Raw genomic sequence first — 22373 nt, forward strand, 5'->3', positions numbered from 1 at the left:
TTTCCGTTATTTTGAAAACGGGTGTTCATTGTTTCTTTAAGTTATTAGGATATTTTTCCCATCATGTATTCATGTAATTGTAGATGGCATTTTTCCCTTGTGTATTCATCGGACATTTCATGCTTCACCATGGAAACGGAACATATTCATTAATTAGTATCCCATGCAAAGTACATAGCATTAAGTTTAACAAATTTTAACACTTATCAACTACAACTAAGGATACCTAAAACAGTGGAATCTAAACGCCAAAGTAAAATCAACAAAGTACCAAACCTAACAATACACCTACTGATGTCCTCCGACTTGTGGGCAACTCCGACGTGTGTGTCTGGGTTGCCGACAGAGGCCACACCTCTTCGGCCGGTTCGGATCTGCCTCGTCCATATTGGTCCGTATCCGAGTCGACCTGGGACGACCCTCTCTCGCACGCCTTTTGTTCGGGTTTGGGATCACTGTCGACCCATCATATGGTGGCCAGAGACTCTCCAGAATGGGAGGTGTGAACCCCATCCGATACACACTAAACACGAAACTAAGACGATACACCTGGTGGACGTACGGCTGCCAAGTAAGCCGTGAGTAGGCACAACATGCCAGGGTGTGAGGACACGGGAAATGAAGTGCCTGAAAGTATCCGCAATCACATGTCTGAGATCCAAGTGAGACCCTGTAGCTACCCAGTGAGAACGAACCAGTGGGAGTTGTCTCTGTGACGGTGAACTTCGAGTTATTCCTGTCATAGAAAGTCACTGTGAAGCACCTCGCCGTCTTCAAGTTGGCCTCGATACACTTCACCAAGTGTTGACTGAATTGTTGTCCGGTACCCAGCTGGGCCTCAGCCTCTCTCCCCTTGCGGACAAATAGTTCGGCCAACCTTCCGTATGTTGCCTTCACCAGCGAGCACACAGGGAGGTTTCTGACCCCCTTGAGAATTGAGTTAACACACTCAGAGATATTTGTCGTCATGTGCCCGAATCTCCGACCCTCATCACAATGCTGTGTCCACAATGAATACTCAATCCGGTTCGCCCACTCACACATGGCAGGGTCTTCAGACTGCAGAATATCAAACCAGTAATCGAGCTCTACCTCGGTCTTAGCATACGCTGCATTCACAAGAAGCCTCCTTGCGTCTTTGCCCTTGAAGGTTAAGGGAAAATTTACTGCTACATGTCGAATGCAGAATGCACGGTATGCAGCTAGAGGTAGCCATCATCCGTCGAGAGCCTCAAGCGCGGCCTTGATGCCGTTATGCCTGTCGATATAACCAGCAGACCCGGCTGCGGTGTCACGTGCTGACGATGGTGGGAGAGAAAGAAGGAACAGGACTCAGCATTCTCACCCTCGACTAGTGCGAATGCAACGGGTAGTATGTTGGAGTTCCCGTCCTATGCAATCGCGACAAGCAACGTTCCCCCATACTTGCCATATAGATGGGTGCCGTCAATACTAACCAACGGCTTGCAATGAAGGAATGCCTCGATACATGGTGGAAACGTCCAGAACATTCGGTGAAAATAAGCTTGAGACTCGTCCAGCTGTCCCCCAACTTGAACAGGGCTCGTCCTAAGGATTGCAACAGTACCAGGCATCGCCTGCTGAACTCCTAACACCCACCTAGGGAGCTCGTTGTACGACTCATCCCAGTCACCATAGATGAGGGCAACAGCCTTCTGCTTCGCCAACCAGACCCTCCTGTACGTCGACCTAAACCCAAAGTGTGCGGCCGTGGCATTTAGGAGCACCTTGATGCTGACGGATGCATCAGCCCTAACCATTGGCATAATGAAAGCCGAGATCACATGATAATCTAAACTCCTGTGGTCGCTGGTGATGGAGGTCGCGAGACACGTATGCGGTCCATTGTACCGTTTGACCTCCCAAATGCCCTTGTGCTGCCGGAGACTCAGCCGAATTAACCATGTGCACCCATTCCCAAACTCAGAACACTTGCCCACATACCGGCGATAGTCAGACTCCACTACCTTGTACTATACCCCTCGGTGGATGCTGTAAGTCTTAACACTTAACAAGGCCTCATCTTTATCCTGAAATTGCTGACCAACCTGAAACTCTGTCAGACCTGCAGACCCTTCCGCATCTCTAGCGCCAAATCCAGCAGGCTCCCCAGGAACACCCTCCTGCCTCATGGCATCCAACTCCAAAGATGAAAAATGTGGAGGGTACTGCTGTGTGCCAGAGCTAGAACCACCTCCCACCCCTGCAGGCTCACTCGCTCCAACATCATTGCCACTGTCATTAGCAATCATATCTGGCTCCACATCATCGTCCTCTGGATCATCCAACAATCCATCTCCAAACCCCATCCGATAAAGCACACTGTAAAGAGGTCGGCACAAAATCCCCTATTCCAACCTCGACGCCTACACTGCCGTTGAGATCAACAGCGAACGAAGGGGAGGCGACTGGCTGGACGGGTGGCTCATACACAGGGACAGACAAAGAATCACCAGCAGGTCTGGAGCTAGAACCGGCTACCGTGCCTAAAGTGGGGGTATTCTGGTTCGAACCCCCGAGCTGGATACCACATCAACCAACTTTGCCAACAGCTCTGGTGTCCTCACTTCGGAAAATTGCCGGCGACATTGAAACATGACCTACAAGTCCTCATCACTCCCGATGGTGAAACAATCATACTTCACGGTTTCTTGGAGCACCGTGATTGGAATGCGATAGAAAAACTTCTTAACCCGTTTCACACCTTCCAGACCAAGTTTCAGCAGTACAGAGTTAACAAGGTCATCATACCTAGTCATAGGCCTCACGATAATACAGAGATGACCCTTCTTAGTGAACTTCACACCGGAATGTGTTTTCCTCTTAATCGATCCTCTATGGTGAACCAACACTACAAAACTCTCCTCGCTAGCCATTTTTCCCCTCTAATGAGAGCAACCCACATTCACACCATATATATACAACTCTGCTCCTTTATAATTCGAACCAGCCTGGTTTGAACTACACTTGGTGTAGTTCGAATTAACCCACTTCGAATTACGTTGAATGACGTGCATGAAAGTAGTTCGAATCAACATGATTCGAATTACATGTTACTGCGTAATTCGAATCAGCTGAATTCGAATTATATTGCTTTGAGTGCCAGTGAGTAATTCGAATCTATATGATTCGAAGTACATGCATTCCAAGTTCGAAGCAGGTAGGTTCGAACTACATGTAAACGTGGTTTGGTTGATTGATGAATCAGATTTTGCTTTGGCTGATTTGTGTAAAATTATTTTTTCCTTGACTTATTTATGTTTTTTGCCCGTTTTATTATTATTGTTGTTATTGGGCAATGGTTTTCAATTGTATCGGGCAAAATAAAAGGAATGAGTTTAGTGTTTATTTTGAATAAATTATTATTTTTACTCACAAAATTTTAAAATGCTAACAAATTTATTTATAAAAAGATGAAATTGATTTTTATATCTATGAAAGATGGATTTTTATTGATAAAACTATCTAAATTTTAAAAATTTATTTAAAATTTTTAAACTATTTTTTAATCTAATCTAATTTAAATTCTAATTTTACTCTACGTCACTATCATTTTGGTCCCAAATCTCACTACCACCTAGTCACTAAAAAAAATCTTACTACCACTTAAATTTTTTTTCACCACCATTCTCATCTTCAATTACCACCTTCACTACCAGTGACGGATTCAGAAAATTTTGATAGTGGGGACAAAATATATATAACATTATAATAATTTTTATAATAAAAATATTATGTTTACATAAAAAAGAATGAATTATCATTTGTACCCATAAAAAATATAGATGCTGACAAATGTACCTATATAAAAATAAAATGACAATTATAACCACAGAAGATGACTTCCGTGTGCCAAGAATATCCGAACGTTGGTTACACAATTGGTCCGTTAGGGTATTCTTGGCACACGAAAGCTATCTTTCGTGGGTATAATTGTCGTTTTATTCTTATATGGATACATTTGTTTTGCATCTTTCATGGATACAAATAATAATTTATTCCATAAAAAATTAGCTATCAAATTATCTATTATAAATTTGTGTATAAATACATATATCATTTAACTTATTTTTAATATATATTTTATATTTCAAAATTTATATTTTAAAATTTATTCTGTACAAGTGATTATTTTATGTATACGTAGCATAATTGTTCTTATAATTATATTTTATTATTGTAAAATATGATTAGGTTTCAAAATATCTAATTACAAATTAAAATACTAAAATAGTAATTTAAATAATAACATATAATTTAAAATTTAATTTTTTATATTTCAAATTTTGAAACCTTAATAATATAATTAAAATGTCCTTTTTTTTTATTAACAATCATTTAAAACTCAACTTTCATACAAATTAGCTCTTGATGATATTCATAGTTAAAAAAGTTCATTCAATTAGTGTAGTTATTATGAAAAAAATTAAAGTTAATTTTAAAAGAAGAAACACAAATGGATAGATAATATTCTTTCGAGTCGATCTCTAAGAAAGAACACAAATTTTATTTAAATTTAAAAATTGATCATTATAACTGACATCTAATATGAAATTTTCAAATTGACTATCAAGTGTCAAAAGTTGAATAAAAAATTATTGTGAAGTCAAATTTAATAATTTAGTGGGAGCAAATAAATATTATTATTATATACTACTCAATAAAATTTCAAATTGTAGTGGGACGCTTGTCTCCACATCCACTCATATGGATCCGTCCCTGTTCACTACCGTCATTGCCGATATCGCTGCCTCCTTCCCTTTACCACCACTACCATTATACTATCTCATCTCCTTCCAATCACTACCAATAAACTCATCCTCTGTCTTATCTAGGAATAAATCACAAATCTCATTTTCTTCATCCGAAAACAAATTACAAATCTTCTCTGTAGATGAACGTTCTGATGTTGTAACTTTTCTAGTTTTTCTTGCTCACGACAAATATTGGATGACTATTTAATAATTAAAATAATCATATATTTAATAATAATAAGTTATCTAGCTATATCGTATGCAAATTTGCGCTATAGTTTGAGACCTGTTTTCTTGTTATAGTGTTGGTAGTGAATGCATTATTATAGTACTTGATTGTAAAATAAAGAAATAATATCTAAAACAGTAAAAAATTTGAATTTTAACTAAAAACATAAATATGATTTTTTTATTTATAAAAAAAAAAAGTCTAAAAATAGGAGTTTATTCGTTTACTGTTTATACATTTGTTATGAAACACGGACACTTTGTTGAGTTGTTGTATTCGTGTGTCGGACACATTTTAGATTCGACACTCATTGATACTTGTGTCTATTGTGTCTAACTGTGTTTTAATAAAAAATAAAAAAAAATTTTTAAACATATTTAAATACATATAAATATCATCATATATCAACATGCTAAATTTTATTCTTAACATATATTTTTAATATAAATGTAGATATAGCATATATTATTATTTAATAAAATAAAAAAATATTTTAAATATTTAATATAATTAAAATAAAATATTAAAAATAATTTAAAAAATTAATTTATATTTTATATGTATGCTTATCCCGGATCTTATCATAGGACATTTGCAACACCAAGTCATTCTTCTTTTTGTTCGCATCACATTTCTCTTCCGTTGTGGGTGAACCTAAAATCGTAGTGTAACGGAAAATGGCTTCGTCACAAGAATTCAGGGTACGGAGGTCATTTCCACAAGCACACTGTCCCCACTGCCCCCTCCGCGGTCACTGCCACCACTGCCCACTCCACACCCACCACTTCCCACCGCCGCCACAGTATCTCCGTCCGCTTCCTCAGAATCCCCACCTCTTTGCTCCCTTACACCTTCCAACTTCACAGGCTACTAAGTATAATGAAGAATCCAACGCTTTTGTTGCACAGTAAGATTCTTTCGTTCTCCTCTCTCAGTGTTTTCTTTCTTATGATTGAAACACTAGTTGTGTTGAGAAGAAAAAAAGTAAAAGAAAAAAAGCAAGATCAAAGGTTTAACTGTAGCTAATTTCATAGGATCGTTAGAGAATGGAAATATATAGGTTATAGCAATATGGTAGTTTCCAGTGTTAGGGTTTCTTGCAGAATTCTTAGACCCTTACTGTAGTTGGAAATTTAAGTTTGTGTTAGATAGTTTGCAGAATCAAATTGAAGTTTGCTTTTGCTTAAGTAATTTATGGCAGTAGTTGAACTAGATTGCGATTGCAGAAGAACTATATGGTTTTTAATGTTAAGGGGTTTGAATCTTGGAATTATTCTTGTTAGGGAGGATTTTATGAAAAAAAAATTGCTGGATGAGCACGAATCTACTGCATCACATTTAGTCATTTAGAAACACTCATAATCTATGAAGCAAAAGCAAGGATACGGACACTCGACGCACAATTTTTAAAATGATAGGACACAGACACCTCACTTAGTCGGCCTGTCCATGCTTCTAGGCTCTAGCTAACAATAAAAATCCTGGGACTCAAATAATTGAGTCTATGTAAATGTGATGTGTTAAATTTCTGCTCATGCAAGAATCTCCGGAATTTTACATAAGCAACCCTTGGGCCAAAAAATTGTGAGGGCAATAGGCAAGATAGAAAGGGTGATTTGATTTCTCTTGATAGTTGAAAGGATGCTAGAAAGTGCAATGTTGGGAAGTGTTGAAGAGTATACAGATTCTGAATTCAACCATTGGATAGTTAGATTTTGAGTTCCACCTTGTGTTTAGGGAACTAAAATGGCACACTTCACACTGTAAAAGTTTAAGGGAAACCTGCTGTTCTTGGTTAGAAACCTAGAATTGGATTATTGTGTGAGGAACTGTCTCTGTGATCTCTAACGATGGACAAATTTGTGGTTGGGTAATGCCAATCACTTATTCACTTTTGTAATTGAGCTGTTGTCACCCCAGCTAATAGTTTTTCCTTAAGATCACAAGCTGACTAGATATATAATCTTTTCCTTAAAATTAAGGAATTTTTCCTGTGATAATTGTCCTGGTTAGTTTGATTATCCATTTTTTTCCATCGCCAAAATAAGTGTGACATTGTTCAATGTTACTATAGATACTGTATGTTGTGCTGTCCTGGTTGACTAGGGAAATTGAACTCTACAATTTTGTTTACACATGATTTCATTGCCGGTGTATCCATTTTGTTGTTGTAACTACGAACCCATGAAACACATTAAGCACTATATATATCTCCTCTTTGTTTATCTTTGTCTTCATTTGATCCATGTAACTTACTCAATCTAATGGGATAAGACTTTGATGTTGTTTTGTTTATCTTTGAAAGGTGATCTTATTCTGATGCTTTTTTGTTCGTATAAGGAGTTCACAAGAGCTGGAGCATGTAGAGCTACATGACGAGGAAGAAGATGACGAGCCAATTTTTGTTCTAACTGATGAATGGAGAGAATTCTTTGCAAAATCTGAAGCAAGGAGGAAACAAGGTTAGCAAATTTGTCCTCAGCATTCTCATATTAATACAGACTTTTAATATATATCTTCTTATATAGATACTTACGCAAAGAGATGTAGTGCAGTTTGTGTGTGTTGATATGTTTAGGGTTATGTGTACTTTATTCTCAAATCTCAAGTGAACCTGTTACAGTTGAGAAATTGAGCAAGTCATTCAGGCCTGCATACTGTTTCTTCCTTTATATTTGTCTCAAATATGTTTTTTAGTCAAAATCCACAAGATGAAGTCAAGTGTGGTGTTACTAAAATTGAAAAAATTGGATGGAAAGATTAGGACTGATGAACCCTTATCACTAATGCACCTAGAGCATGTTTTATAATCTCTATAAACAGTTTTTTGAAACAATCTAATAGTTTGGTAAATAAAAAAATAGATTGTAAGTTGCGAAATAGTTTATAAGTATAAATCTTTTTTTGAAGTTTATGATTGTAAGTAAAAGCTGATTATTGTTTCAGAAATGTTGCTTTTACCGAATGGATCCTAACTCCTAAGTACTAAATAATGTAAGCAATCATTCTATAACCTTATCAGTAATTTTACCATACAAAAAGTAACATTCTTTTGAATGGTCCAAACACAACGTATTATCTTAAATCCCTCGAGTTAAAATATCTAAACATTAATTAACTCCCAGATAATCAATTATATAACAAAGTGATTATGCAGATAAGTAATTGTTGAAACAATTTTTATCTTTTGGCTTCTCCAAACACATCTGGAGTTCTTTGTTGATATCATACAGAGAAGAAGCAAGGCAAGAAGGGAAAGAAGTAATACTTTAACAAAGAAAGCAACGTCTTCCAAGAATTTCTGCATCCATGAAAGGGTTGTTTTCAAGGTGGTTGATGAAGATCCTGCACTAAAGGATGTTAATTTAGTCCATGCCAGAGATGAGGATCTATGGTGAGTTGTTTGGTAGTATTATAACAAGGAGAGTCTGCACTTGTTAGAAGTCTGAGTTCCTTCTTATATCTATCTTTATTTGGATGTTAGCAGCCAATATATTTATGGGTTTAGCACATGTTAATGTTATTATTAGTAGAAGTTTTTAAAATTATTATTTTAATAAATGCATTGGAAATTTAAAGTTTGTATTTTTTCTATAAAACTTTATTTTAATTGGTAATTTTAACATATACCCTTAAAGTACATGTTAGCTAAATCGTATATTTATATATTAATATTTAATACCACTACAATTTGGGTACACAACGACATTTTGTTTCCCTAACTTGATAATTCTACTGCAATCCATATATTCTTACACAAGACTACAAGTGTAAGTTTGTAACAGGAGACAACCAGAAAGATAAGATTTACACATGCATGTAATTGGCTCATTTATTTAGTTATGAATTTGGAATACATGTTATGCTTGGATATGGAAACCTGGTGTGTTTTTGAAAGATATGGAGTTGATTTTTTTTTAAAATTGAAAAATATAAATCGGAGCCTCAGTTTTGTAGGGGGTTAGAAAACATAGGGTCAGATTTTAATAATGTAAAATTTAAATTAAGGAGTGGACATATCGGTGCTTTGATTTGTGTGGATTTAGATTTTTTTTTTTTTATAGAAGAAAGCAAATCGGAAGGTAAGTTTTGGATTAAAAAAAAATTCATGAAATGCAAAATTGAAATTTGTGGATCAATTTTTCGAATTTAAAAAAACTTTAATTCATTAAAATTGAAAACTGAGGGTCAGATTTGTAATATATATATACTCTCCTCGTACACTTCGTCTTCTTCAATTCATCTTCAATTCATCTTTTCCTTCTTCGTTCTAAGCCTGGGTTTTTCTTTTTCATTTTTGCAACTTTGAACTAATGCTGAAAGGAGAGACATTGTTTTGAAAAAAAATGGAGGATAGAATTATGTTAAAATTATATTATCATGGTCAGATATTATTACAAACACCTGAGGGAGTAAGATTTGTATGCGAGAATCCATATGATGTTATTGTTCCTTTTACAATACTATTTGAAGAACTAAAATGTGTTATTTGCGAAAGAATAGATCCGCATATACCGAAGATGATATCGAGTATTTTATATCGGATGAAGGGAGCATGCAAGAGATGTTTTCAGTCTACTTCGAAAGTCGATCACGAGTGTCATTTATTGAGCTGTACATTGAGTTCCAGCAACTATGAGGTTGTTCAGCCAAACGAAAACGATGATGAAGCTGATGACATCATGGAGACAGATGTGGCGGAAGTGACAAATGCACTAGCAAATCAGCAACCATTCGAAGAGCCATCTTTTATGCGTGCATTAGATCTGGAGGCTATGCATGCACCAGAATATCCTAAAAATTTTAATGCAAGTATGTAGTTTAGATAATTATACAGTAACTTTATGATATAAATAATTAAATTTGATGTCAAATAGTATGGTTATTATTAGGTTCTGTAGTGATGTGTAACTGTATTTGTAGAATTAAAATATAAATTGCACTATTATATATTATTATTGAAGACAATTAGTATGATTATTATTATCCTGATGTGTATAAAATTAAATTATATATATATTAAAGTTAAATTATATTTAAGAATTATATGGTTATATAATTTATATTATACATATTTGTATATTTATTTATGTATGTCTATTATATATTTTGTCCAAGTATTCAAAATTTAAAATCTATGTATATATTTATTTAAATTTAGATAATATGTTGATATTATTATATAACCGTATAATACATTCTTATGTTATATTATACGGTTACCGAATAATATAACTTATATTTTTTGTTAACATGAAAGTTATATATTTACGTGAATGGATATATTAATGTATTTTTATATTAATATTTTATTATAAATTTATATATTTATAATTTGTTTAATAAAATTGTATGTATTTATATATACTTGTACATGTACTTTTGTGAATTTATATCATGATATTGTTGTTGTAGAGCCTTTGGTTGTGGCAGATGGTGAATTTGTCGTGGGGATGGAATTTAGTTCTCGCGAATTTGTGATTGCAGCAGTTAAAGATTATGCTATCCGAAGAGGCGTAGATTACCGGATGTATGAATCAGAACCCCAAACATTCTATGCCAAATGTACACAGTACGGAACAAGTTGTAATTGACTGATTAGGGTTAGCATGATCCAGATGAAGTATTGTTCAGAAATTAGAAGATATAATGGTAGTCACACTTGCACTAGATCAAGTATTTCTCAAGACCATTTCAAGCTGGATTCAATCATAATTGCAGAAGCCATTAAGACATTGGTAGAAGCTGACCCATCCATAAAGGTAAAATCTGTCATTGCTGAAGTTCAATCAAAGTTTAATTACACTATAAGTTATCGGAAAACATGGTTGGCAAAGCAGAAGTCAGTAGAAAAAATATTTGGAGGTTGGGAGGCTTCCTATGAAGCTCTGCCTATATGGTTTGAAGTCATGTGTGCTAAGGAGCCATCAGCAGCCGTCCACTTTGAGACCATGCCTTGTTATCAGGGGGATGACTTGGTTCCTAATATTCGGGTGCTACATCGGGTTTTCTGGAGTTATTACCCTTGCATTAGAGCATTCAGGCACTGCAAACCAGTTGTACAGGTAGACGGGACTCATTTATATGGAAAATATAAGGGTTGTCTGTTGGTGGTAGTTTCACAGGATGGAAACAACAATATAGTGCCCATTGCATTTGCTATTGTCGAGGGTGAGACTTCTGATGCGTGGTATTTTTTCCTTAGTAATTTGCGACGACATGTGGTGACACGGGATGGTGTGGGCTTTATCTCTGATCGACACGATTCTATAAGTTCGGCCGTGGAACGCAATAATGGAGCTTGGTCGCCTCCGAGAGCTTTCCACATGTTCTGCATCAGGCATATAGAGTCTAATTTTTTGAGAAAATTTAAGGCACCATATCTCCAAAAGCTTATCGTCAACATAGGTAACTAAAATAAATACATAGTTTGCATGTTATAGTAACCGTCATTGTAATGGATGTCTTGTTTTTTCTGTGTCGCAGGATACTCTAGGACAGTGCGCGAATACTAGTTGCATTACGAACGTTTACGCGAGCGGGGTGAAGCATACACAAGGTGGCTGGACAGAATTCCTCGTGAACAGTATGCTTTGGCATTCGATGGTGGATATCGATGGGGTCACATGACTACAAATTTAGTGGAGGTGCATTAATTCGGTATTGAAGGGGGCGCTTAATCTCCCAGTCACTGCACTTGTAAAGGCAACATTTTACAGACTGAATGAGTTATTCACCAGGAAAAGGGCTGAAGCGGAGGCTCGAATTAATGCTGGTTATGTGTTTTCAGAGACCGTGACCTCTAAATTGCATGCAAATCAACGCGCAGCCGGGAACATTCAGGTTAATTTCACAGGCTCATGAATTAGGACATGACTATATCGGTTGGTCTACTGCATTATCCAAAATCTGTGTGTGACAGACCAATCCAAATTTTTGGGTCCGGTCAAAATCTTACCATGTTGGCCATCTAGAGACCTCTCCTGATGTGGCACACCCTGTACGAACCCAAATCGTCTCCTACACCTATCGGTTGCATACCACTCAAGAGTCTCAAACGATATCAATGGTATCGTTGCACTCCAAATTTCTGATTGACTACAGATGTCTTCTGGAATGACATCTGCCTCTATCCGATCAACGTCGTAAGCTTCCCAAACAAACTGGATTGGATAAAAAAATATTATTAAGCACTACATAATACGAAGGCATCAAGAAACATGTATATCCAGATGTTTCTATATCAATGGATGAGAATACACCTGACCTTCCTGAACTTCATCTAACAATCCCCTAAAATAAGCAACAGTATGATATCTATATTGCCAATTATGATGCTCCCAGTTACGCCATCTGTCAACATTTTTTTTATTACTAAAGTTTCAAACCAGATATTGCAATAGAAAGTAACACAATATTCAATCTCATTTAACAATTGATATTACCGGTTAGCCAGTGAAAAGAACCACGGGGTTCTAGAAATCGGGGCAAGAACCGGCATACGAATCCAAGCCCAAATATGCAACAATGTCAGTGGACCATCAATCTCTTTACAGTTAAATCGAGATGCTCTACACAATGCTCTGTACAAGTGTGCTAGGGATGTCGATCCTCATCTAATTTCGTGTATCTGTGAGAAGTCACGAAGCAATGGAAGAAATTTTCAGTAAACCGCTGACCCAGACTTATCAGCAAACAAGATTGACCCAAACAACAACAATATATGGCATTTAACGTACTTTTCCATGGCAACTCGATCATTCAAAATTAATATTTCTTTCACATTTTTAATCCAGGTCATCTTGATATAACTTCCTCTGCAATCACTGGTTCTCGGTGCAACTCCAAATTGATGTAAGCATTCAGATTCCATGGCTTCCTGACTAGTTATGGTTGTTCCTGTCACGGGTAGACCATTTATCGGAATACCTAGGATTAGAGCCATATTCTCCAACGTAACGGCGCACTCACCCGTCGGGAGATGGAAGGTATGAGTATCTGGATACCATCTCTCTACTAGAGCTGTTACCAAAGCTGACTGACCTTGGATCACTCCAACTTAGGATACATGATAAAATCCAATGGCTTGGACAAGAAGCTTAACAATCGGATTGTATAATCCCGATGAGTTCATGTGAACACACCTCAAAGTTTTTGTGCCCTACAAAATATAGACGAATAATTAACTCAAGTTATCTTTTGGTAGTTAATCATACATGAGTACAAAGACTTATAACTAACATTAAATATACACCCAAACAAAAAATAAATTAACCTCTATACTTAGTTGTCATTATCACTAAGCTTCTTATCAACAAAATGACCATTATTACTTATATTTTAACACAAAAACTAATTAATAATTATCTCCAATAACTTAATTATTTAAATTATGACAATAATTAGTTCAAATTGCTATCTATTTTGTTACAAGTATAGTTTATTCATTAAATTAAAAGTACTAATTTACATTCTCATACAACTCAAATGAATTTATAAGATTATTCACAAACTACACTCTATTAATATAATTATTAATATTTCTTAATCAACATTTCTAAATTTATAAAATAAATCTAATCAGGTGGTATCAATAATTTTAATCATTCCACTAAATTTTAATTACCATTCTACTAACAAATACAATTACTAAATCTATAAAATAAATTTAAGAATTCTAATTTATATTCTCCTACAATCTAAAATAATTAATATAATTATAGAGAAATTAAACTCTATTAATAGTGCTTAATTAAATTATTATGTCACTAACACTAAATAAAAACTACCAAAAATTCCAGCAACAACTGTCATCAATAAAACTACCCACTAAACTAAATTCTAATTACTATTTTACTCAAACAAATACAATTAATAAACCTATAAAACAAATCTAATCATATAATAACTAATATTCTACTAATTTTTTTTACCTACAAAATTATTATTATTATTATTATTATTATTATTATTATAAACGAACAAACTAATATTATAATATATATATATATATATATATATATATATAAAAGACTAAATTAACTATTATCAACAAACAATATATGTTTAACTACAATATATTTACTATAAATTACATCAAATCTACAATATAATTATTTTTCTATTTATATTAAAAAAAATTAACAAAAATACTTACATAATGAAGTTGGCTAAGATAGTTAATAATATAAAGTTCAGGACGATATATATATATATATATATAACCATTATCAACAAACAATATATGTTTAACTATAATATATTTACTATAAATTACATCAAATCTACAATATAATTATTTTTTTATTTATATTAAAAAAATTAACAAAAATACTTACATAATGAGGTTGGCTAAGATAGTTAATAATATGAAGTTCGATCTTTTTCTTTAATTTTTTTTTCTTAGGTATTGTGGTTTTTATTTATTGTAAATGTATGAATTTGGAGCTATGAAAGGTAAAAGATGAAGAAAGATTGCTGAAACTGAACCAAATGGAATTGAAAGGGATGAATGAAGAGAGAAGCAAGAGATACTCTCGTACAATTGCTATCAAGTCCCATTCACTCCATGTGCATGGGGCACAGGTGGTTACTGACCACAAATCCACAATACTGAGGCTCAAAATTGTAGAGTCCTCTTTTACCATTGATCATTGTTGATATAACCCTGCCCGTTAGATTGATGAAGAGTGAAATTTGAGCCTCAGATTTCGGGCATCATTGCATTCACCGTTCGATCTTTCGTTGATTTATTTTTGGCCATCCGATTGTCTCATAAGTGTGTTCCAGTTGTATTCAAATCTGAGGGTTTGATTTGAAGAAAACTAACCCTTCGATTTGTGGTGTTGTAAATCTGAGCTTTCGATTTATCTTTTGTCATTGTCTATATCCAAGGATTACACACAGAGTCTCAATAACGGTGAAAAACATTATTTCAGTCCCAATATACAAATTAAAAAGCGCATGTAATTTGGTAATAAATATCATCTAGCTTCAGATTTAAACTTTTAAAAATAAGCAATTATTTTCCAGTAAGCTTTTAAAAGTAATAAGCAACAGGATACTTTTGTCCTTTATTGATACCAGTAAGAGTAATACAACTACAATTTATTTCTCAAATGACCTCATTATTCTCCTGCATCCCTTATATTCTTACAAGACTACAATTGTAAATGTTCAGTCACCTTTTTCTTTGATACATAATTGTGAATATTCTTAAAATATATACTAGATATATTTTTAAAATACAGAATTATTTCTCTACTTCCCATACATGCATTCAAAGGCCTTCATATAGCTCCAAAGGAAGACGAGGTTTGAGAACAATATCAAGGGCATGTTTCTTAGGCAAGGCCACACCTAACCCTTCACTCATATCAACTTCAGCACCACCCTTTGTTGACATATCGAAACCCTGAATCAACCTAGCCAACGTCAAATGCACAACTTGCATTCCAAACGTCATGCCAGGGCACGACCTTCTTCCGGAGCTAAATGGTATAAACTCGAAGTCCTGACCGCGAAAATCGACCCCTGAACAAGCGTTAAGGAACCTCTCAGGCTCAAAAGCATTAGGATTAGACCATGTTTTGGGATCCCTATGGAGCTTCCACAGATTGATGAACAAGCGAGTGCCCTTTGAGATATAGTAACCGTTGAGATAGCAGTCTTCTGTGGCTTCCCGTATACCGGTTAAGGGTGCCGGTGGGTAGAGCCGAAGAGTCTCTTTGACAATGGCTTGGAGGTATTTGAGGTCTTTGATGTCGGATTCTTGGACCCATTTGTGTTTTCCGACGATGGTATCTAACTCTTCTTTGGCAGCTTTCATGGCATTTGGGTGGTTTAAGAGTAAGGATAGTGCCCATGTTAATGTTATGGCTGTGCTTCCTGATCCAGTTAGGACAAGCATCTGCATACAACAAAATTAAAGTTGGTGAGTCCACTGTTTTTCGTTGACCAAATGAAATAAATATTTTGTTTTCCACTCATGTGAAGGAAAAAGAACAAAAGACAAAAAAATATTTATTTATTATTATTTAGCAACCAAATAGTCAAATAGATAGTCACCCAAAAAAAAAAAAGTCAAATAGATATATAGTTTGAGTAGTGCTATATAAAGTATAAACAATCACAAAATCAGTCATGGATATGGAGTGGTTCACAATATTAGAAACAATGCAATCTTTATTAACTAGATTCACAATTATAATAAAACATATTTGTAATGAAAATCATTACCATATATAATCAAACCAGATATGTATTTATAATAAAAAAGATTTATAGTTATGGAAAAGGATATGTATTGCATGAGTGTAATCAATTTTGCTATATTATGGATATAAAAAATTTGTCTCCGCTAAAAATAAATATTTAGTGATTCTAAATTTTTTTTATCATACTGTTTTTAAAAAAATTGATTATTTTGTCATGAGAAATTTGATTATTTTATTGCAAATTTTTTTATCATTCTAATAACGGATTATTTTGTTAAAAAATATATAAAATAATATTTATAAAAATATACAAATATATAGTGACCGATTTTTTATATTAAGTTTTGAAGTATAATGATAAGAAAAAAACTAATAATAAACACGAAGGTAAAAATTGAAATAAAAAAATGAATTAAAATTAAAAATAAAAAATAAAAAATAAAAGGATAGGTTGAAATTGGATAAAAAAAAGTCATTCAATTTTTTATTTAATTTTTTAATGCAACAACAAAGAGACTCTTCAATTTAACTTGTTCACACTGTAATTTGAAAATTGAATAAAAGGGATTTACTTAATCTTCTATTCAATTTTTCGATACAATAAGAGAGGCACTTATTCAATTTCACTTGTCCACGCCATAGTTTCATCACAAAATTCAAAAAAGAGATTTGTACATCTCTAATCACTCAATAATGACTATAATAGTTCATGAGATATTTATAACCTCTTATTAGGTTAAATAAAAAAATTCTAAACCCAATAACATAACATACAATCTAGTAATTAAATAAAAAAAATTAAAATACATAAAATTAAATTAAACATTTTAATACTTATAATATAAACTAATAATTACTAAATAATATTTGAACTATTCATATTACGAACATTTGAAACACGTATCATTTTCTTTCTTTTTTGACAAGAATTTGTCCTCGAATTTTGTAGTTGAATAAAATAGTATATAAAAAGAACAAATATAAGAAATACATTTTTTTCCGTTTTTTTTATCTTTTTTTGTTGCTCTGTATATTTTTTTATTTTTTTTAAACAATAAAATCAACAAAAACAACAAAAATATAATAACATACAAACAAAGAAGATAGAAATGACAATAACATAAAAAAATGCGAAAGGCACTGGATTTTTTTTAGGACACAAGAAGAACAAATATAGATTAATAAGAATTAATCTAATATCTAAAATTTGATATTCAATAATAAAAAAGAAGAACTAATAATAAATAAGAAGATAAGAATTGAAATAGAAAAAAATGAATTGAAATTGAAAATAGAAAATAGAAAACAAAAGGATAGGTTGAAATTGAATACAAAGAGAATCATTCAACTTTTTATCAAGTTTCTTGATACAACAAGAAAGGGACTCCTCAACCTAATTTGTCTACACCATAGTTTGGGATGAATCGAAGGGACTCACTCAACCTTCTACCCAATTCCTAGATGCAACAATAGAGAAACTCGTTCAACCTCACTTGTCCATACTATGGTTTCATTACGAAACCCAAAAAGAAGGGTTTACATCTCTAGTCACTCAATGACAACTACAATAATTTATAAGGTATTTATAATCTCTTATTATGTTAAACAAAAAAAAAAAATTTCTATGCTCACTAAAATAAAGTCTAATTTAGTAACTAAATAATAAGAATTCAAATAATTAATTTTCGAAAAACCTATATCGGAATCGGGCCCAATCTCGGGGGTCCCGAAATTGGATAGGGGCTCACAAACTAAACAGCCTATTAGACATGTACGCACACACATACGTACACGTGCACACGCACACATAGGCGCGCAAGCGCGTACTTTAAAGTAAATTCTATGACATTGCTATTAGACTGGTTATGCTTTATGGTACAAAGTGTTGGGCAGCCAAAAGGGAGTACGAACATAAGTTAAGCGTGGCAAAGATGAAGATGTTGAGATGGATGAGTGGTCATACGCGATTGAATAGAATAAGAAACGAAGATATAAGAGAGAGAGAGAGAGTTGGATTAGCATCTATTGTGGAAAAGATGGTAAAATCACATCTCAGGTGGTTTAGACATGTGAGAAGAAGACCGACAGAACACCCAATCAAGAGCGTAGATGAGATGGAAGATGGATAAGGGATGAAAGATAGAGGAAGACCATCCATAAAGTAGTCAAATAAGATCTATATTACACGGTCTCTTTGAAAATATGATACATGATAAAGTTCAATGAATCATTTGATCCATATAATCGATCCCATCTAATGAGACAAAGCTTCATTGTTGTTGTTGTAATATTTTAATCCTTAAATTACAAACTAATAGTTATAATATAATCCAATGCTAAATTCCATTGACATTATTGTGTCGTTAAACTAAAAAACATGCAACATGCGTTGACATCCCACGATTCCTGAGAAATAACTTTATTAAAAAATTTGTTAAATAATAACGATAATTATTTTATAGAGATTTTATTTATATTTTATAGAATTTTAAATTTCACAATTTTTTTTAATAATATGATCAATTATGGCTATTATTATTATCTCTTTTTTTATCCTCATCATTATGACTTTTACTTTTATATTTTTATTATATAATTATATTTATCATCATTATTATCTCTTCTACCATCATTATTACCAATACTAATATCGTTATTTTTTTTAAATAGAGATCGCCTTCTCTTAGGAATAACATTTTTGTTACTATTGTACTTGGCTCACATACCCTTAACATATTAAAAGAAATTCAGAAATAATTTTAAATATATTCTTCATTTATATCACTTTAGTAGAAGCTACACATGAAATATCAACGTGCATATCAATCAAAATTAGATGGCCGAATAACAAAAAAGAAAATGAAATGAGACTCAAGTTTTGCAACTTCATGCACCAATGATCAATGGTCAAGTTTTGTTAAACTTATTGGATTATTAAAGCTATTCATACATAGTTGCATAAAGTAGCTTCAGTTAGTATTTGTAAACAGTAAAAGGTCAATTCTATAATGTGTCTTATTTTGTGGGTAGTTTTTGTCTAATTTATTTTTTATGATTAATTTTTAATATTTAAAAATTTTTAAATTTTAAATTTTTTAATTTTTTATTAATTATTTAAATTTTTTAACAATTAAACAATAATTTTTAAATATCATAACAAAAAACAGAATACAAACAGACTTCATCCATATTGGCAATCTTTTTCACCAGTTAGTTAGGCAGAAGGACCACCACAAAAAGCTAGGCCACAAATATGTACAGAACAAATTTTGTGGGCAGCTGTTGTGTTGTGTTGCATTTTTTCATATTTATGACTATTATGTCCTTGTTAATTAAGAACCATTGGATATATATGGCAAATTTTAGTACATAGATGTTTCAGTACCTATACAAATATTGTAAAATTAAAGTCACAAATTTTTTATATTTTAATAATATTTTTTTATTTTTAAATTAAAAAATATTATTAAATAATAAAAATATTAATTTAATTTTAATAATTTTTTAATTTTTAAGACATTGTAGTCATCATAGTTTAAGCAAATTAATATGTACCTATATATAAAGGTATTATTGTTATTATGATTATGTAATTTTACAACTATTTTTTTAATATTTAAAAATATATTTTAATTTAAAAATAAAAATAAAAAATGTTGCAAACATATAATTTTTAATACTTTATAAGTGTTACTAAATTTTTATATCCATTCTAGCTACTAAAATGATAATCATGATAGACTCTATCATATATAAAACAAGGTTGGCAACGTGGCATGTTTATGTCTAAAACTTCTCCAACAATGACTACGATCCACAAAAATTTCGATATATAAATATCAACTGAAAATACATGATATGTTTTTAGTTAGTTATTAGTATCACATACCAAAAGTCTGGCTTATTATTAATTAGCATAGGTTACATATAAGTTATATCTTATATTTTATTTTGACAAAAATACCATAATTATTCAAAATCTGATGTTATAGATTTCTTAGTTTGAGACAGGATAGGCATTTTAGTTTGAAGTTACGGAGACAAATCAAAATATTTATATCCTAATATTATATATTATATAATATATAACTCTATGCGAATAATTATCAGCAACAAATTTAGTTACAGAAAATTTGCTTCTTAGCTAAGCATTCCGAATCAGATTAGCCAAGTTTCTGAAAACTAAATCATTAATCAAATAAGTAGAGTTAGAAATTAAAAAATTAAAAAATTTTAATTGAAATTAAATTGAATATAATAAAATAATATATTTATATATAAAAATATATAATATTTTAAAAAAATATATTTTAATATTTTATTTTTTAAATTAGTTAATTACTAAAAATTGGAATGGTTCGATTAATTAACCAATTATTTGATGTTTTTTAGTTTTTGACAAATCTTTGTAAATCAGTATTTATCTTGAACCGGATTGATTTGATGACCGATGAACCGGCCCAATTTTTAGAAATATCCGGTTCCTGAAAATTAGTAATTCAATTATTAACCAAAATTATAAACCGGATATTATATATATATTAGTAGTAATTAGCAGTAATAGTAATTAACGCAGTGAAACATACCAGTGCTGTTGCTTTGATAACTGTGTCCCTCTTATGGCCATAAATCTCATCATTTTCTTCAAATGCTGAAATTATCACATCCAAAAAATCATTCTCAAATTCACCTCTTTTCTCAATGTGTTCAACCATCCACCTATGAAGAATAGAGTCCAATTCCTTAGCAGTTCTCTTCATAAAACCCACATACCCTTGAAAATCAAACCAACCAAGCCATGGAATCGCATCAGCTACAACAAAAACACCACTAAGATAAGTAGCATCTCTAATCGCTTTCCTTAATCTCCATCCTTCACTATCTTCTTCCTTAATCGCTTCATCACTGAACCTTTTCCCTGCTATCATCTGCACATTAATGTTAAACGTCATGTGCTCTATTAAATCACTTATGGTTACACTAACTAACTTATTCGAGTTCCCGTGGCAGTTACAAAAACTGAACAAATCTTTGACAAGAGTGTAAATCTCTCTGTCTCTGATGTATTTCAGCTTCTCAAGCCTGGAACTCGAGAGAAGCTCGAGCGTCGCGATTTTTCTGATTTCGCGCCAGTACTGTCCGTATGGCGCGAGACCAAAAACGGCATTGTCATAGCCCAAGAATCTGCCTGCGGCCGTGTCCGGCCGCGAGGCAAAGACTCTGTCTTTCGTTGTGAGGCATTCTTTGGCGATCTCTGCGCTGCTAACCATGATTATAGGGTGGCAGCCGAGCCGGAGAGCGAAGATTGAGCCGTATTTTTCAGCCATGGCTGAGAAGGTTCTAAAATAAGGGATTTTATCATTGAGAAGATGAAGGTGACCTATGATGGGTAAACCCCCTGGTATTTCAGGAACTTTGGTTTTGATATTTCTTTTTTTGGATCCACTATTGTTATGTGATCTAATGGACCTTATGGTGAAGTATAAGATTAACAAAGCCAAAATAAGAGTTTGGAGAGAATTAATATCCAAATCCATGGTATGTCTCTAGGAGAATATGTACAATACACAATGCTAGCTGCACTTGCATTTATAAGGATCAAAATCTCTGTACTCGGCAATAAATACTTTCTCAAGATAAAGTGACGACTATTTTGTTTAAGTTAAAAAAAAAATAAAAAATATATAATTTTGTTGTGCATTCTTTATAAATTTAGTAAAAGGTAAGATTTAAATTCTCTAAACACACTAGTGAGTTAACCATTAGACCAACTCAACTTGGTTGTTAATTTTACTCTTCAATCTTCAACCAAAAAATAGACTACTCTCAAATATTTTGTTCAACAAGAATGATATTTCATAATGAGAAGTGATTGTAGCCATTCATGATCAGAATAGGTAGATTTTGTGGTCAATTATAATATTTGAAGAAACTAAAGTATTAAATAATTCACTGGAAAATTTTGGTAGATTTATAGGTTTTTTAAAAAAGTCACTAAGTAAATCATTGAAGAATTATATAACGCTGGACACTAATTGTCTTTTAGTCTTCAATTTTATTTTTTTAGAGACTTAATTACAAATTTTTAGAAACTTATTTAAATATTTAATATTTTTATTTTTTAATTCAGAAATTTATAAGTTGTTCTCAAAT

General features: G+C 32.6%; 4 protein-coding genes across 13 annotated transcripts; 2 read left to right on the plus strand and 2 right to left on the minus strand.

Moving 5' to 3' along the window:
* Positions 1-5578: 5578 nt before the first annotated feature.
* On the plus strand, positions 5579-9990 carry LOC112777219 (uncharacterized). 10 transcript variants are annotated; one of them, XR_011878118.1, is made up of 4 exons: positions 5579-5911; positions 7345-7466; positions 8162-8398; positions 9508-9990. XR_011878118.1 is itself a non-coding variant. In XM_072228875.1 (3 exons), the coding sequence occupies exons 1-3, from the start codon at positions 5682-5684 to the stop codon at positions 7977-7979; spliced, it is 381 nt and encodes a 126-aa protein (XP_072084976.1). In that variant the 5' UTR covers positions 5579-5681; the 3' UTR covers positions 7980-8582. The 10 variants fall into 10 exon arrangements, 6 of the variants coding, with proteins under 6 accessions (XP_072084976.1, XP_025677328.1, XP_025677322.1 ...); XR_011878116.1 differs by having other exon boundaries at positions 8238-8398; XR_011878117.1 differs by having other exon boundaries at positions 5585-5911; positions 7348-7466; positions 8238-8398.
* Positions 9991-10622: 632 nt separating this feature from the next.
* On the plus strand, positions 10623-11868 carry LOC140182153 (uncharacterized). Its single transcript, XM_072228279.1, has 2 exons — positions 10623-11344; positions 11745-11868. The coding sequence occupies exons 1-2, from the start codon at positions 10623-10625 to the stop codon at positions 11866-11868; spliced, it is 846 nt and encodes a 281-aa protein (XP_072084380.1).
* A 26-nt stretch (positions 11869-11894) lies between these two features.
* LOC140182154 (serine/threonine-protein phosphatase 7 long form homolog) lies at positions 11895-12505 on the minus strand. Its single transcript, XM_072228280.1, has 3 exons — positions 12450-12505; positions 12267-12357; positions 11895-12167 (listed from the first exon to the last, which is right to left on the minus strand). The coding sequence occupies exons 1-3, from the start codon at positions 12503-12505 to the stop codon at positions 11895-11897; spliced, it is 420 nt and encodes a 139-aa protein (XP_072084381.1).
* Positions 12506-15050: 2545 nt separating this feature from the next.
* Positions 15051-22115, minus strand: LOC112779361 (dimethylnonatriene synthase). Its single transcript, XM_025823599.3, has 2 exons — positions 20807-22115; positions 15051-15913 (listed from the first exon to the last, which is right to left on the minus strand). Exons 1-2 carry the CDS (start codon positions 21755-21757, stop codon positions 15284-15286), a joined length of 1581 nt encoding a protein of 526 aa, XP_025679384.1. The 5' UTR covers positions 21758-22115; the 3' UTR covers positions 15051-15283.
* Positions 22116-22373: the final 258 nt, after the last annotated feature.

This window comes from Arachis hypogaea, chromosome 19 (assembly GCF_003086295.3).
Source record: "Arachis hypogaea cultivar Tifrunner chromosome 19, arahy.Tifrunner.gnm2.J5K5, whole genome shotgun sequence".
Taxonomy (NCBI): domain Eukaryota; kingdom Viridiplantae; phylum Streptophyta; class Magnoliopsida; order Fabales; family Fabaceae; genus Arachis; species Arachis hypogaea.